The 15,911-nt window shown below is 42.3% G+C and overlaps 1 protein-coding gene across 1 annotated transcript; it reads left to right on the top strand.

Moving 5' to 3' along the window:
• The first annotated feature begins 226 nt into the window (after nt 1-226).
• Nucleotides 227-12,549, top strand: LOC138813643 (vomeronasal type-2 receptor 116-like). The gene is made up of 6 exons (XM_070002041.1): nt 227-261; nt 4,847-5,135; nt 5,531-6,337; nt 7,831-8,058; nt 9,069-9,192; nt 11,600-12,549. The coding sequence occupies exons 1-6, from the start codon at nt 227-229 to the stop codon at nt 12,547-12,549; spliced, it is 2,433 nt and encodes an 810-aa protein (XP_069858142.1).
• The last annotated feature ends 3,362 nt before the right edge of the window (nt 12,550-15,911 follow it).

The raw sequence follows: 15,911 nt of genomic DNA, 5'->3' as shown, positions 1-15,911 counted from the left end.
AACCTGACACTGAAGGCTCAGTCTGCAGCCAGAATCCTATCTCTACGCCAAAGCAGCAGCAATGTTCGCTGTGGCTCTGACACTGCTTCTCCTACAGCATCCACTTTTGGTCAATTCCTCTGAAGATGTGAGATGCATTTACACAGAAAAATCTGTGGCACACAGCAGGGGAGATGTGGAGATTGCTGGGTTTTTCCCCCTTTATTCTTGGGAATTCATTCGCAACATGAATGACCCTGCCCTGCAGCAACAGAACCTTCCGTAAGTGGTTAATTGGGTTTTCTTAAAATTTGCATTTTCTGTTTGGTTACGTCAACGGTGGGGGAAGTTTGGTTCCATCCATTGACATTCTCTGAATCTTCTACACTGCCGTCACCACGGCAACTCTATTTTACTTCAGGTTTTCCTGATGAATATTTTTCTTCCTTTCTCCAGAGAGATCTCTGTCTGTCTTTCATTCCACTCCCCGTTCCCAGGGCTTTCCTGACCTCCCCACAATCACTGTGACTCCTCTAGCCTGATCTGTCCTGGCTCAGGGTCAGTGAGGTGACCAAGAGTCCATACTAACACTCAATGTCCCCATCCAAAGGTCAAAGGCAAGGGAATCTTTAATCAATTCTGTTTTTTTATACTTTTCAAAACAGGACCAATGTTTGGACCTCCTTCAGGGCAACATTTCCTAGGATAGACATGCAGTTTCTGCTTCAGGGGTTATTTCATGTCAGCAAAGCTCTGGGAATGGGGAGCTGCTGGTTCGATCTGGAATAAGAGATTCATGAACCATTTGATTTTTTCCCCTTAACTAATGTATGTGAGCCTCTGTCCTGCTGTCCATGTCTCAGGCTATCCCCTATGTCATTCCCAGAAGCTCTTCTTCTATTCCTTGTTCTCAAACGTTTTTCCAGTCTTTCCTACTTTTCCCCTACTTATAAATTCATGAACTGGATTTTAATTTTTTCATATGTTTTATACACACTTTCATTCATGCATTTGACCCAGGTGAGCTCACTACTTTCAGATCTACAGAATTCCCTGTAAACTAGAGAAGTCACAGAGGAATTTTCTCAGACAATTTGTGTGGAAACACCCTGTATGGGCTTTGTTCAGGAGAAGAATACTTTCTTCCATGAGAGATTTGTGAGGGATATTGAAGCCAACTGAACGTGGTAAGGAAGTGAGTGAGATTGATTGGGAACATGTGTAAACACACCTTTAGAAATGTACCCCCATGAGAGATGAGGGATGGGAGATGTCAGAGATTTCTTCTGCTCTGTACATTCTCTAATTGAGCTCTCTGTATGAGCACCAGGCACGTGCATCCTCGTGTGTGCATGTGCATTTGTCTATATGAATTTCCCCAAAATGATCATATTGAATCCTAGGAGAATTCATAGTTGTGGGACATTCTTGATTCATATTGGCATGTGATACCATCTGGCCTTCGAAATGTCTCTGAATTACACCAGTTGGCTTGGTCTGGCTTTGTGCCTGTCTTTCCAGAAATTCCAGGCAGGCTTCAGTGTTCCTGAGTCTGTAGTGACTTCCACAATGGCACCACTAGAGGGAGCAAAGGCCTTGAGGGAAGTCAGCTGGTAAGGTGATAAACCACTTCAGTACCAAGAAAACCAAAGGAAGTTGGGTGACAAATACTCTGTGGTTCTTAAAACCTCAGGGAGAACCCCAGTGAGTGGTGGGTCACAATATACCACCTTCTGGGGACACAGGGATCCTATATGCCTCATCCACAGTTAATGGCCCTGTGAGTGGATTCTGCCCGGCAGTGGCAAGATCTGTGTGGCAGAACAGGCCTTAGTCACAGCTGTAGCCGCCAGAACTCTATTACACCTGGAATACCAACCAGCAAGGTCACCAAAACAGGTGAAGGTTAATGAAATTTCCCTCTAAAAGTAGGGACTCTTCACTTGGGATCCTTGACTTTGATTTCAGAAGAAGAAATTCTAGATAAATCACAATGGTACGAAAACATGGCAGGGCTTTACTTAGTAAGGAAGCAAACAAGCAGGGAAACAAGGAAACAGAAAGGCAGATATACCTCCTATTAGAGTGTGGGTGTGCTAAAAGAGAGACACACAACTATCTGGCTGCCAGGGCTATTTATAGGGTAAAAGGAAGGGGTCTGCCTTCAAAGTGATACAAAGGTAGGTGTTTTATGTTTGCTAGTCACACCTGGTGTTACCCTTTCTGAGTTTCTGGATGTCTTGGGCATTGTTATCAGATAAGAATGCAACCTTCATAAAATACAAGCTTATCCTTGGGATGAAGAATGTGTCCTGTTCTCTTCACTTTTGGGAAGGTGACTGCTTACATTTGGGGGAAGCACTATCTCAGGAAGCCATACATCCTGGCAAACAAATATTCCTTCTAGGGTGAGAAGTGGGTCTCCCAGGAATGTATGCATCCTATTGTCTCTCTTTGAAACAAAGATAGTGCTTCTGTGTCTCTATACACTGTGTTTCTGAACTGCTTTCACCAGGTCTGATTTTCCACAATGTATCCTGTTTCATGTCCCCCTGAATGACTTTGGTCCCTTATTCTAAAGGGAAGTAGATGAATGAATATTTCTGTATTTGCTGAAATATTACCATACCTCATTTTCCCTTAGGCTGCCTTGCTTCATTCTTCTCCCAAATAACTGTCTTCACTTAATCTTAAGTGAAGTAGATGGACACGCTTTAAGCTTGAGTTTTTGAATTCCTGGCATGCATTAAACATGCCTTGTTTTCCCTGGTCTACCCTGCTTCAGTAGGACATCCTCAGTCCATTGCAATCAGGCCAGCACAGTGATAGTTGAGAACCAAGGCCTGCAACCTGTATGTGGTGGGGGTGTGCTCAAGAACAAAGACTGCCACAGCCAGCCACAGTCAGTGATCACTGAAATAGAAGTCTGATTAGCTGATGGCAGATGACTTTCTAAAGTACTAAGGTGATTCCAGAACTCCCCCAGAGGCTGTCCTGGATGGGGGTGTCATAGCAACCTTCCAGTGCTATCAATCAGCACACACTAAGCTTTGGAAGAAAATCACCATCTTACTGACAAGCTCAAAAGAAGTGGGATGGAGGGCTGGGAAGGTGGCTTAGTGGTAAAGTGTTGGCTCAGCATGAACGAAGCACTTATTTCGATTCCCCAGTGCCACATAAAAGAAAAGGCCAGAAGTGGCACTGTGGCGTAGAGTACTAACCTTAAGCAAAAGAACTTTAGGGACAGTGCTCAGGCCCTGAGTTCAAGTCCCAAAATTGGCACAAAGAACAGAAAAGTAATGGGACGGAGAGCCATGGGGTGTCACAGCAGCTCATTAAGGTTTGTAGAGGAAGCCACTGTGCCATCTTGGTGGACACCACCCTGCATCCAGGTTCAGTCTCCTAGTGAGTGAACCCAAACTGTCACGTGGGTCCACTGAGGCCCATGCCCCAGCTTGTGGTGCTGTAGACCAATACACAATCATGACCTAGAGCTAGCTGCATAGGTCTCTTCCATCTTGAGCACTGTCCTTCTGCAGGAAGTGGTCTCTGAGGTTGGGAATTAAAGGTGGGGATGATCCACTTTCCACCCAGCTGGGGCTGAGCCAGGTAGGATAGCTGACACTATACTACATGCCTGGTGGAAACTGATGTAGATGGCCTTTGGTCCTACCTGAGGGATCTACTGACATCTCCTGAAAGATTCTACTGGGAGTTTTGGTCCTGGAACCACACAGCACCTATGGGTTCTTCTGGATTATTGCTCCAGCCATGGCATGCCTGGCATGGGATTCTAAGAAAAACTCTGACACAGCTCCCATGCCCTGCTCCCCATGAAGTTGTGTCCAAATACTTGCTGCCATTCATGAGATTGTGGGAGGGAGTTTGTGTACTGACACAGTTCTACAGGCACAATCTAAAGGTGTAGACCCAGGAGTAGAGACTATGGGACATTTCTCCAGCACTGCAGTCTGTACATGGATATGCTGCTTTGATTTAACTTTTATTATCTCCCTCCTTGCAATGTGGGGGGGTCTCTGTTTGTGCTAAGCTACCAACGCTAGTGGAGGGGAGGAACATGGAGATGGCTTACTTTCTCCTTTGCCCGCACATCCTTCTCTGTTCTTTTGCTCTAATAGAGGAGGTCCTCCAGTCCACAGTCCCTGAATTTATCATCTGTTCTTTGGGGAGTGATGCAGGACTTGCTGGTTCAAACTTCCTTGGCTGCCATCTTGTCTGCTTCTGGCTGATCACCTTGAATGTTGATGTTCTTTATGTCACCTCAGTTGGCCTGTACTCACATGACCTGAATTATATTTTTTTAATTATCTCACAAGGAAAAATTTACTTCTGCACAGAAGGGTGAGCCATCAGCCCAAACCTGGCAAGCGAGGACACGGAGCAGGCAACCTGCTTTGCTATTTATTACTATGGCAGTAGGCCCTGCCCTAGGCAAAATACCTTGAGCTGAGGTGCACTACTCTCAAATTGAATCACATTTCTGAAGAATTTCTTTGTATGCAGATCCAATGACTTGGTATGTGAGCTGGGCGTGTTCCCATCTCCCAGACAGCATGGTTTCTCATGTCTCTTCCCATGGCAGAAAGCAAAAGCCAGCTCTCCCTCTCTCTGTGATCTCAGAAGAGCAGCAGTCTAGCGTATATTGATCGAAGCCTCTTGCAAGATCTCTCCCTATTCTAATTACATTCCTAGGACTCCATGTTCTAACTTCATCCTTCTTGAAGGGAGGGTCTAAACATATGACTTTGTGTAGAGATAAGCATTCCATTCAACAAAGTCATGAGATTTGAACTTAATCATTTCTAATACAGGTATAGCTCCCCCAAAATTCTGTGGTTTTGTGCAGGATCAACTTAAAGAAATACCAGTTGGTCCTGTCCCTGACACTTGCTGTTGAAGAGATCAACAAGAATCCCCAACTTTTACCCAATATGACTCTGGGGTTTGAGATCTATATTGCACATTATGTGGAAACTGATGTGTTAGAGAATCCACTCACCTGGCTGTCTGGGAAGAATAAAAACAGCCCCAATTACACCTGCAGAAGAGACAGCAAAGCTTTAGCAGTACTCACAGGATCGTCAAGCACATCTGTCCCAATCAGGACACTACTGGACCTCTACAAACTTCCACAGGTGAGTCTGGGATGGGTGGGGAGATGTGAAGCCAGGCCCACATGGACTCTGCCCTCCAAAGGATGAAGAAGAGAGAAAGAATAAGCCCTATCCTGAACCTCTCAAAATAAATGATCTCCAGGAAAGATAACAAAGTTGGGTGGGGCATCCACATTGTCTTTGTTGGAGAGGGAAAAAAAGAAGTTCTAAGAGAGCAAAGGATGACCTCAAGCTGTGATCCTGATCCATACATTTCTACAATTTAGATAGTGGAAGATGACTTTACAAATGGGATAAGCAAAACTTCACTCCCCTCCCCACAGCCAGCTTTTGTTGTTATTGTTGTTCATATCAGGACTAAGTCTTTGACAATGACCATCCTCTTCCTGGTGTTGTGTTCATTTTTCTCCCTTTAGTTCACCTTTGGGTCTTTTGATCCTCTCCTGGGTGACCATAGACGGTTTGATGCTATCTATCAGATGGCTGCCAAGGACTCATCTTTAGCCCTGGCCATGGTCTCCTTGATGGTTCATTTCAGCTGGACCTGGGTGGGACTGTTCATCACCGAAGACGACTATGGTGTGTGGTTCCTCTCAGAATTGAGAGAGAAGATGGGCAGGAATGGAGTCTGTTTTGCCTTTGAGAACACAATCCAGACCAATGCAGTCTCCGATTTCTCAAGTGATCCATCAGTGTATCGCCATATTATGGAATCCTCAACCAATGTGATTATCATTTATGGAGACAGTGATTTTCTACTAAGCTTTATTCTTAAATTAGGGCATTTTTTAATTACAGGGAAAGTCTGGGTCATGAACTCACCTTATGATGATGTGACCATCAGTAAAACCTATTTTCTGATAGATTCCTTCCATGCACCTCTCATCTTCTCTCACCATAGAAACAATTCTGGGTTCACCAATTTTATCCCAAGAGCTAACTTTTCCAAGAACTCAGAAGATATTTCTCTTGCTAGGTTATGGATTCAGTCTATTCGTTGCATACTGATAAAATCTGACTGTACAAAATTGGGGCAATGTTCATACAATGCCACACTGGACTGGTTGCTGGGGCACATTTTTGACATGTCCTTGTCAGAAGAGAGTCACAACATCTACAACGCCGTGTATGCTGTGGCCCATGCCCTCCATGAGATGCTTTTTCATCAAACAGAAGAGCCACCAGCTCACAATGAGCAACCAAAGGCAATTCTGTCTTCACAGGTATTGACTTTTCTGTTGGGTGACTGCTCCAGGTATAACTTTCTACAAGCTTTCCTAGTTGTTGGAACAAAGTATTCTGGCTCCTTTGGGGAAAGAACAAGAGACACTGGGCCTGTTGTACTCTCCATGAAGTGACTGTAGAGCTGTGTGACAATGTTCTTGGAGAACACAGCATCCCGGATAAGGAAATGCTATTTTCTTTCCCTCACTTCCTGTGGAAAAAGCCCTGGTCTTTTTGACAGAATAAATCCAAATTGTTCTTGGAACTGTTTAAAATAACAGTACATTGTTAACTAGTACCAGGAACCCTAAGATTTTTCTGGCCCCAAATAGCTCACACCTGTGGCTTACTTCCGGCTACTTAGGAGACTGGGATCTGTAGATTTCAGTTGAAAGCGGACCCAAGCAAAAAAGTATGTGAGATGCTTATCTCCAATTAACAACCAAACCCAAAAATGGAGCTGTGGCTCAAGTAGAAAAATGCTAGCCTTGAGAAACAAATAAAACAAAACTGAAGGCAAGTGGCCAGGCCTTGTGTTCAACCCCAGAACAGGTATTTGTGTGCCACCCCCCAATACACACACACACACACACACACACACACACACACACACACACACACACACACACACACACACAGACATGCAATAAACTAAGTCTTGCTTCAGGTAATCATTCACTGATGTCACAAATATTCTAAACATAAATAGGATATTTATGATTAGTTCTTAGAAGGTTTTTAGTACATTGTTTATCTATTTTCTTTTTTTTTAATTTAATTTTATTTTATTTGTGAACATTCTGTACAGAGGAGTTACAATTATATGGGCAGATTATGCATACATTTCTTACCAAGCATTGCAGCCTCCTCCTTTGTTTACCCTTCACATCCCTTCCCAGCCTCCCCCCTCCCCCACAATCCCAATCCTTCTCCTTCCCCGCCCTTTCTCCCCCCCCCCCCCCCCCCGCAACGACATTGTAAAGCTCGTTTTGGACATGACGACTTGTACCTCTCATTGTTGCAACAGGTCCACCTGTATCCTTAAACAACTGGTTTTTAACGCATTTATAAGATTAACTCTTTGTTGCTTTGTACGTCCCTCCCCCACAGTATAACCCCTGCTTTCACTATATTTGATGTTTATCTATTTTCACACAGACTCTCTGATCACATCTATAAAATGAGTGGCTGAGGTTGGCTGGAAAAAGGCAGTTGAGCTCTGTCTTAATGTAATTCATTGATCAGGTGGATGTGGCTGAAGTTTTAATCTCTTAAAATTCAGTTTCTGCATTCTATTTCTATTCACCAAGTTTTAGAACCTTGGTAACAATTTAGACCTCCATAGGCCTACATCAGCTCTATTTGATTGGACTCCTGTGGTATGTGTTAGTTGCATGGGGGAAGGAAAGCTAAATCACCACCAGTACTTTATTCTGGGTTTCTGCATTCACTCTGGGAAGCAATTGGCCATAGTATAATGTGTGTCTTTTAGCTACATCTCTTCTTGAAGAAGATTCAATTTACCAGTCCTGCCGGAGAACAAGTGGTTTTGAATGAGCAAAAGAAATTGGAAGCAGAATATGACATTGTGAGCTTTTGGAATTTTCCAGAAGGTCTTGGACAAAGGGTGAATGTTGGCAAGTTTACTCCATCTAGGCCACATGGTCAACAACTGATTTTGTTTGAGAATCTGATAGAGTGGCCCATAGAATATATCAAGGTAGGTCATTTCTACTTTTTTCACTTTGGTATTTTTAAATATTTATTATTATTATTATTATTATTGAGTAGTTGTAGAGAAAGATTACAATTCCCTAAGTCCTGTTATTAATAAAATGGTTGTTTGACACTGTCACCACATCCTTATTTCTCCCCAGAGTTGGTCATTTCTAACCTTAATGTCATGATCTCTGTGTAAATAAGCAATGAACTTTTCCCATTTGTAAGCTGTCCACCTAAACTATGGCTCAGTGGTGTACATTTCAGAAACTCCTGTTTCTGGAACTTTCTTACTGACTCATGGACAGAATAGGAGAACATGTAATTACTAATATGTTATTACATGGTTGCATATTGAATATCAGAAAAGGGAAATGACACATGTGAATCAGCTTTCCAGAACTGTGTTAAAACATAGGACGGTATCAGATGAGAAGGCAGAAAGGTTTCCTTGGTTCTGGACTGGAGATTTCAGCCCATGGTCAGGTAGACCATGAGTCTGTATGAGACAGGATGTAAGGAAAGTTGCATCTGCCAGTGGACACCACCTAATGGCAACTTGGAAGCCAGAGAGAGATGTGAATAGCCCTTGATACAGCAGCCCCTTCAACGGGATTAACAGTGCCTTAGACAATGGATCTGAAGCTTCACTGTGTGATTTTCTGCTACTGCTCTCCACATGTTCACAGATGACTAAGAGAGTAGATACATCATGACCTGTATTCAAGAATCTGGGACCACATTTGTTTCCTGTTTCTTAATTTCCTAAAATTAAGCTCCACTTCTCAAAGGCTCCCATCACTTCATGAGAATATGAAGGGCTGGGGTTCAAGATCCCACATGGTCTTACAATCATCTTACATGAAACTGTAAGAAGATCCAACTGATATCTTGGCTGTATGTACGTAGAGATGCTGCTGCTTAGTGACCTTTTTCTTTCAGGCACTGGGGTGTCTGGGATGATGGGTAAAAAGGATGAATAATCATTAACAGTCATCTGGATTTCCTCAGACTCCTCAGTCTCTCTGCACTGAGAGATGTGGTCCTGGATTCAGGAAAGCCCCTCAGGAAACAAATGCAATCTGCTGTTTTGACTGCACCCCTTGCCCAGAGAATGAGATTTCTAATGCCACAGGTGAGTCTGTGATTTACAAAGAAGTTCCCTATCTTCAGTCCATACAAGTCAATGAAGAGATCTACAGTATACTGCAGGAACACACCTAGGCCTTCACAATGAATGAATTCCATGGCTACTGTTAACCATATTTCTCCTTGGAATAACTCAACCCACTGCTCCTCTATTACGCATCTGATTACATTTTCTAGGACATATTAAGCTTTATCTTAAGACTATCCCTGTTCCCCTTTTCTTGGTCACTTATCTTAGATTTAAATACAATATCAAAATACAATATCAAGGACTAAGCCTTAATCTTGGAAACAAAATACAGATCATAATGAATTTGTGGGTCTAACACAGCCTTTCCTTTCTGAGTGTCCAGCACTGCTCTTTTTTAATTACTATTTTTGACTAAGTCTTTATTAGTAATACCCAGCACTTTGCTATGACCATTCCATACCTGACACTGGCACTAGTTTGACCACCAGCTACTGAAATATCAGAACTAGATTACCAACTCCATTTCATTTCTCTTCTCTCTCCTCCATCTCATCCTCCCAGACCCTCTCTTATTTTTGTTGAGGGGCATTGCCCTTGACAGGGAACAAGTGGTCAGGAAACTTGTGTTTGGTGTGAGTAGTGGGATGCAGTGAGGTGTAGACACTCCCATTAAAACTGACATGAGTGGGCTGATTCTCTGCTCTCCATTATTTCTTGAATGAGCAATGTTCAACTCGAACTGAAGACCCTCCTAGTCACCCCCAGAGACCACGACCAATGCAAACAGCAAAACATTCGTTTATTTGCAAGCTCGAGCTTGGACTCAAAATCATCACCAATGCAGTGGGTCAGAGTTGTGATCCCCGACCACATGTTCAGCAGGGTTTGTATTGAGTATGTAACAGGGGGAAGGATGTCACGTTCATTGGTTAGGGGCATGATCATTTCCAGTAAGGACAGGGTCTTTTTAACTTAGCAGTTAAGGATAGGTTAAATCATACATCATTGGTTGGATAAGTGGGGCTAACCACAGGAATGCTGAATAATGTCTTGTCCTAAATGTTTTCTCAACAGAGTTGAGGGGGAGAGACTGCCCAAATTCCTGGATTGGTCAGGGCAGACTGATCCCTTAATAATTCTTACTTTTATCTTTCCTTGGTGCAGGATCAAACACTTACTTTCCAGTAACAGATGACAAATGTTTTAGTTTTGTCTGAAATTACTGCTAAACTTATTTTTGATCACTCAAGTAACAAACATCCAGAGTAATATGAGCTCTCTAGAATGCAGGCATATATTGGTAGGTTATTGTAGCTCACACCTATAATCCTAGCTGCTCAAGAATTTGCTATCTGAGGATGGAGATTCATGCAATCCTGGGCAGTAAATTCCATGAGATTCTTGTCTACAATTAAGCACCAAAAAGACTGAAAGTGGAGCTGTGGCTCCATTGCTAGAGTGCTAATCTTGAGCATAAATACTAGAGAAAAATACCTAAGAACAGAGTTCAAATCCTGGAGAGAAAGAAAGAAAGAAAGAAAGAAAGAAAGAAAGAAAGAAAGAAAGAAAGAAAGAAAGAAAGAAAGAAAGAAAGAAAGAAAGAAAGAAAGAAGAAGAAGGAAGGAAGGAAGGAAGGAAGGAAGGAAGGAAGGAAGGAAGGAAGGAAGGAAGGAGGGAGGGAGGGAGGGAAAGAAGGAAAGGAAGGAAGGGGGAAGAAAGCGAGAAGGAAAGAAAGAGAGAAAGAAAAGAAAGGAAAGAAAGAAGAGAAAGAGAAGGAAGGAAGGAAGGCAAGAGAATGAAGATAAAAGAGAGAAAAAGGAAACAAAGAAATACAGGAGAGAAAGAAAGATAAAAATAGAGAAGGAAAGAGAAAGACGGAAGGAAAGAGAGAAGCAAGAACCAAAGGAATAAAATAAGGACAGAATGAAAGAGAGAAATAGGAAGGAGAGAGAGAAAGAGCAATTGAAAGAGAAAAAAATGAAAGAAAGGAAGGAAGGAGAAAAAGAAAGAAAGGAGAGAAAGCAAGAGAGAAAGACAGAGAAGGAAGGAATAAGAATGGGGAAAGTAAAAGGAAAGAAAGAAATAGGGAAGGAGAGAATGAACAAAAAGAAGGAAGGAGAGAAATAGAAACAAAGAAAGAGAAAAGAAAGAGAAAGAAAGAAAGAGAGAGAGAGAGAGGGAGGGTGGGAGGGAGGGAGGGAGAGGAAGGAAGCAGAATAAAGAAGGAAGGAAGGAGGGAAAGGAAGGAAGGAAGGAAAAATGTATAAAAGAAATAAAATTCACCTACAACTACATTGTACTGACAATTATTTCATTCCATCAACAGGTCAATTGGCTAAGTAGCCAAATGAGGCCTTTTGAGCTAAGGGGCCTGAGAGGAAATATTGAACACAGATTAATAGTGATTCTCACTTCTCACCAGACATGAACCAATGTGTGAAGTGTCCAGATCATCACTTTGCCAACACCGAAAGAAACTGTTGCCTGATGAAAGCTGAAAGCTTCCTGACTTATGAAGACCCCTTGGGGATGGGTCTGGCTTGCATGGCTCTCTGCTTCTCTGCACTCACCTGTGCTGTTCTTGGAGTCTTTGTCAAGCACCAAGACACCCCCATTGTCAAAGCCAATAACCGGGCCCTCAGCTACCTCCTGCTCACCTCCCTCACCTGCTGCTTCCTCTGCTCCTTGCTCTTCCTTGGCCGTCCCCACACAGCCTCGTGCATCCTACAACACACCACATTTGCAGTGGTCTTCACTGTGGCTGTCTCCACGGTCCTGGCCAAGACCATCACTGTGGTTCTGGCCTTCACGCTCACTGCTCCAAGGAGAAGCACAAGGCAGTGGCTGGTGTCCCGGTTTCCTAGCCTCATTATCCCCATCTCCACTCTCATCCAGGTGACTCTCTGTGGCCTGTGGCTGGGAATCTCTCCTCCCTTTGTGGACACAGATGCACACTCTGAACATGGCCACATCATCATCCTGTGCAACATGGGCTCTCTCATCACCTTCTACTGTGTCCTGGGATACTTGGGCTTCCTGGCCCTCGCCAGCTTTGTAGTGGCTTTTCTGGTCAGGAACCTGCCTGACACCTTCAATGAGGCCAAGTTCCTGACCTTCAGCATGCTGGTGTTCTGCAGTGTGTGGCTCAGCTTCCTGCCTGTCTACCACAGTGCAAAGGGGAAGGTCATGGTGGCTGTGGAGGTCTTCTCCATATTGGCCTCCAGTGCAGGCCTCCTGGGCTGCATCTTTGCCCCCAAGTGCTACATCATCTTGATGAGACCTGAAAGAAATACTTTGCAAAGATTCGGGAAGAAATTACGATCTGGTGAAATGAACCTTAATATGAACATAAATGTTGCCTATATTAATTAGAGGTTCTGATACCAATCTATACTATTTGGTACATGTCTAGGACAAGCAAAGAAGGTCAAAGGCTATGTACATGACCACATGAAATAATGTTAAGCAAAATGTACACCAAGACAGGGACACAAGAGGTTTTTTTCTTGTTTGCTTGCTAGTGTTTTTAATGTACTTACAATACACTGTGTAATCCTTTTGTTTTTATTGTATGTTCTTCCCCTTTTGTATTAATCCTGTTTTCACTGCATTTGATGCAGGTATTCTGAACCTTGTATATACATTTTTGTAATTTGGGGAGGGAAAACGATATTGTAAAACCTTTAAATGGGGATACAGGCTGACCCATTGTGATGATGAGATGTACAGGACACTATATTGTAAACTAACATTACATTGTCTGGGTGGGGGGTAGTAGTGAGACTAATTGAGGAGGCAGGGAAGGAAGTGATGGTATGTGGAAAATAAAGGAGGAGATAACTAATGCTGGCTATGAAATGTGATCATTACCCTACTCATGTAACTGTAACCCTTTTCTACATTTTTACAGTAAAAAAAGAAAAAAACAGTTTTACTTGAGGAATTTCTTGAACAAGGAAGTTACTCTTATTCATTTTGTTGCTTATGTTAGAGTCACAGCAAGGTTCCACCAAGACCTTGTATATTTGCATTTTATCCTGGATATACTATGCTACTTCCCATAGAAGTTGCCATTTATGTTATCATTTGTCCTTTTGAGTACATTTTCTACTGAGCTTCTTCCTTTCCTTTAGTTCCCTGACATCATTACTTTTCCTACATAGACTATATTGCTGCTTGAATTTCACTACATTGCTAAGCTCACTGAGACAAGAAAATTTGTCTTGGGGAAAGTTTTCATGCTTTGATTACAATTACTAGAGTACATTTTCTGACCCAGTTGTGTACTTTTGTTCACATGTTTTCTCTTTTGCCACATAACTGGGTGTGTTTTTGTAAAAAAAAATTTCTATCTCACGCTCTTTCTCTTTCTTCCTTAAAAGTTTTAGAATTGGTTGTTAATCTGCTCAACTTACCCATGTGCACTTTTCTCTGGAAGACATACCAGGGCACCAACATAACTAGAGCTGTCCAACAAAACAGCTAGCTGAAGCTACAGAGTGCACAGTTGCTCAAGCTGAGCCTTGTCTTCACAGCCCCTAAAGATCCTCAATATTAATGGATAGAGAAACAGAATCATTTATCATAAGAGAAAAAGAGATGACAAAACATTAGATAGGTTCAGACTCAATATCTCTCAGGGTCCTTTAAGATTCTATGAGAATAAGAGTGATTCAACAGTCCAGAAGAGTCCCTGAAGAAATCAGAAATGTTCAGGAGCTTGAAGTGGGACATTGTCAGGACACCAACATAATCTACAGCCAGGAGGAGGGCAAAAGTCAAGTTAGCACATGTCTCAGAGTCCAGGGATCTTGACATGGTTCAATGCTGTAGCTGTGCCTCAGTGGAGTGAGCTCACCCACATTTGCATGACAGAGACACACACAGCAATGTCTCTTATTTTGCTGGGTTATTGCTGGAAGGTAGAAAAGCATCCGCACAAAGACAGAAATGTCTGAAGCCACACAGATTGTTCCCAGTCACAGTAAATCAAAGAAGAGAGTGCTCACTGTTATACATAGGTGCTTATTTAATGACTACTATTGTGGGATAAGTATGTATACAACATGGGTGAATTGATAGGTTTTGCTACAATAAAGCCTTAAAGAGAACCAAAACGTAACTAAACAAAGTGAATGAATATTAGACTACCATGTCAAATGTGTATGAAGTCTCTGATCAGTTGCCCACTAGAGAAATGAGAACAAGGAAGCTTCAGATTCAATCATATGTTTGCCTTTTATTATGTCTAAACTTATCACTTTATACTACTAATAATACTTACCCTTGTATTATGCATTCATCACAAACCACTAGAAGAGGAAGGAAGCATTAAGAAATTTCTAAGGAGAGAATCTAGGATACAAGTGACCTGTTCCTGTAGTCTCAGCGATATAAAATGGATGTTTGCTCTGTCAAAGAGGACAACCTACCAGAATTATCCTGGTCTCATACCTTATGTCCAGAAGCAGCCAGCACATTGCAAACACAGCTGTAACAGTTTGTGTCTAAACACTTACAAGTTACATTAAAATCGCTCACTCTTTGCTGAGCCCCAGTGTCTCAGGCCTGTAAACTTAGCTCCTCTAACAGCTGAGATGTGAGGAACAGGGTTCTAAGCCAGCCTGGGGCAGGAAAGTTCACAAGTCTTTTATCTCCAATGAATCAACAAATGCCAGAAGTGTATCTGTAGCTTACTTCACGTAATATAATTTTTTTCCAAGTCTTTCCATTTCCTAACAAATGGGGCAATGCCATTCTTTCTGATGGAGGCATAGAATTCCATTGTGTTTTTTTTGTGTGTACATAGCTATGGTGAATAATGCTTATTTGCAATAACTAGTATATGTCTGAGACAAGCAGAAAAGATCTGATAAGTTAGGTGAAATGAACCCCAAGATAAGGACTCAAGTGGTTTTTCTCCCTTGCTATTGTTTCTAACATATTTATAAGGTGATTTTTGTTGCTTTGTATGTCCCTCCCCCACAGTATAGCCCCTGTTTTCACTGTATTTGATGTTGTTATCATTTGAGGAGAGGAAGGGGAAAAACAATTGTTTAAATAGGGATACAGGTGGATCTATTGCAACAATGAAATGTACAAGATGCTATGTCAAAAAATGAACTTTACAATTTTGGCAGGGTGGGGGGTAGTCATGGAAATGGGAGGGCAGTGATGGTAACGGAAAAATAAAGGAGGAGGCAACAATGCTTGATAAGAAATGAACTCATTACCTTACTCATGTAATTGTAATCTCTCTGTTCAGTATTTTCACAATAAAAATTAATAATAAAAATTGAACAAAAAGAAATATATGTGTGGTTCAAGTGACAGAGCACTAGTCCTTCCACACAGAAAAAAAATGGTCAGGAACCACACCCCGACCCTGAGTTCAACTCTCAGAACCAGCACAAAACAAAAACCTGAAGAACAAAGAATTTCTGAGTCACCTGGGTGCTGGTGACTCAAGCCTATAATCCTAGCTACTTAGTAGGCTGAGATCTGAGGATCATAGTTCAAAGCCAGCCCAAGCAGGAAAGTCCATGAGACTTTTATCTTCAATAAAATACTAGAAAAGCGGAAGTGGCACTGTGGCTCAAGTGGTAGAGTTCTCACCTTGAGCTGAAGAGCTCAGTGACAGTGCCCAGGCCCAGAATTCAAGCCCCATCACCAACAAAAGAAATAAATAAAAGATTTACTGGGTTAAGCTGCTTCTGTCTTTAGGCATGACCAAG

Source organism: Dipodomys merriami, unplaced genomic scaffold, assembly GCF_024711535.1.
Source record: "Dipodomys merriami isolate MVZ:Mamm:240054 unplaced genomic scaffold, mDipMer1.0.p SCAF_6, whole genome shotgun sequence".
Taxonomy (NCBI): Eukaryota; Metazoa; Chordata; class Mammalia; order Rodentia; family Heteromyidae; genus Dipodomys; species Dipodomys merriami.
This window is presented reverse-complemented; position numbering and strand designations above follow the sequence as displayed.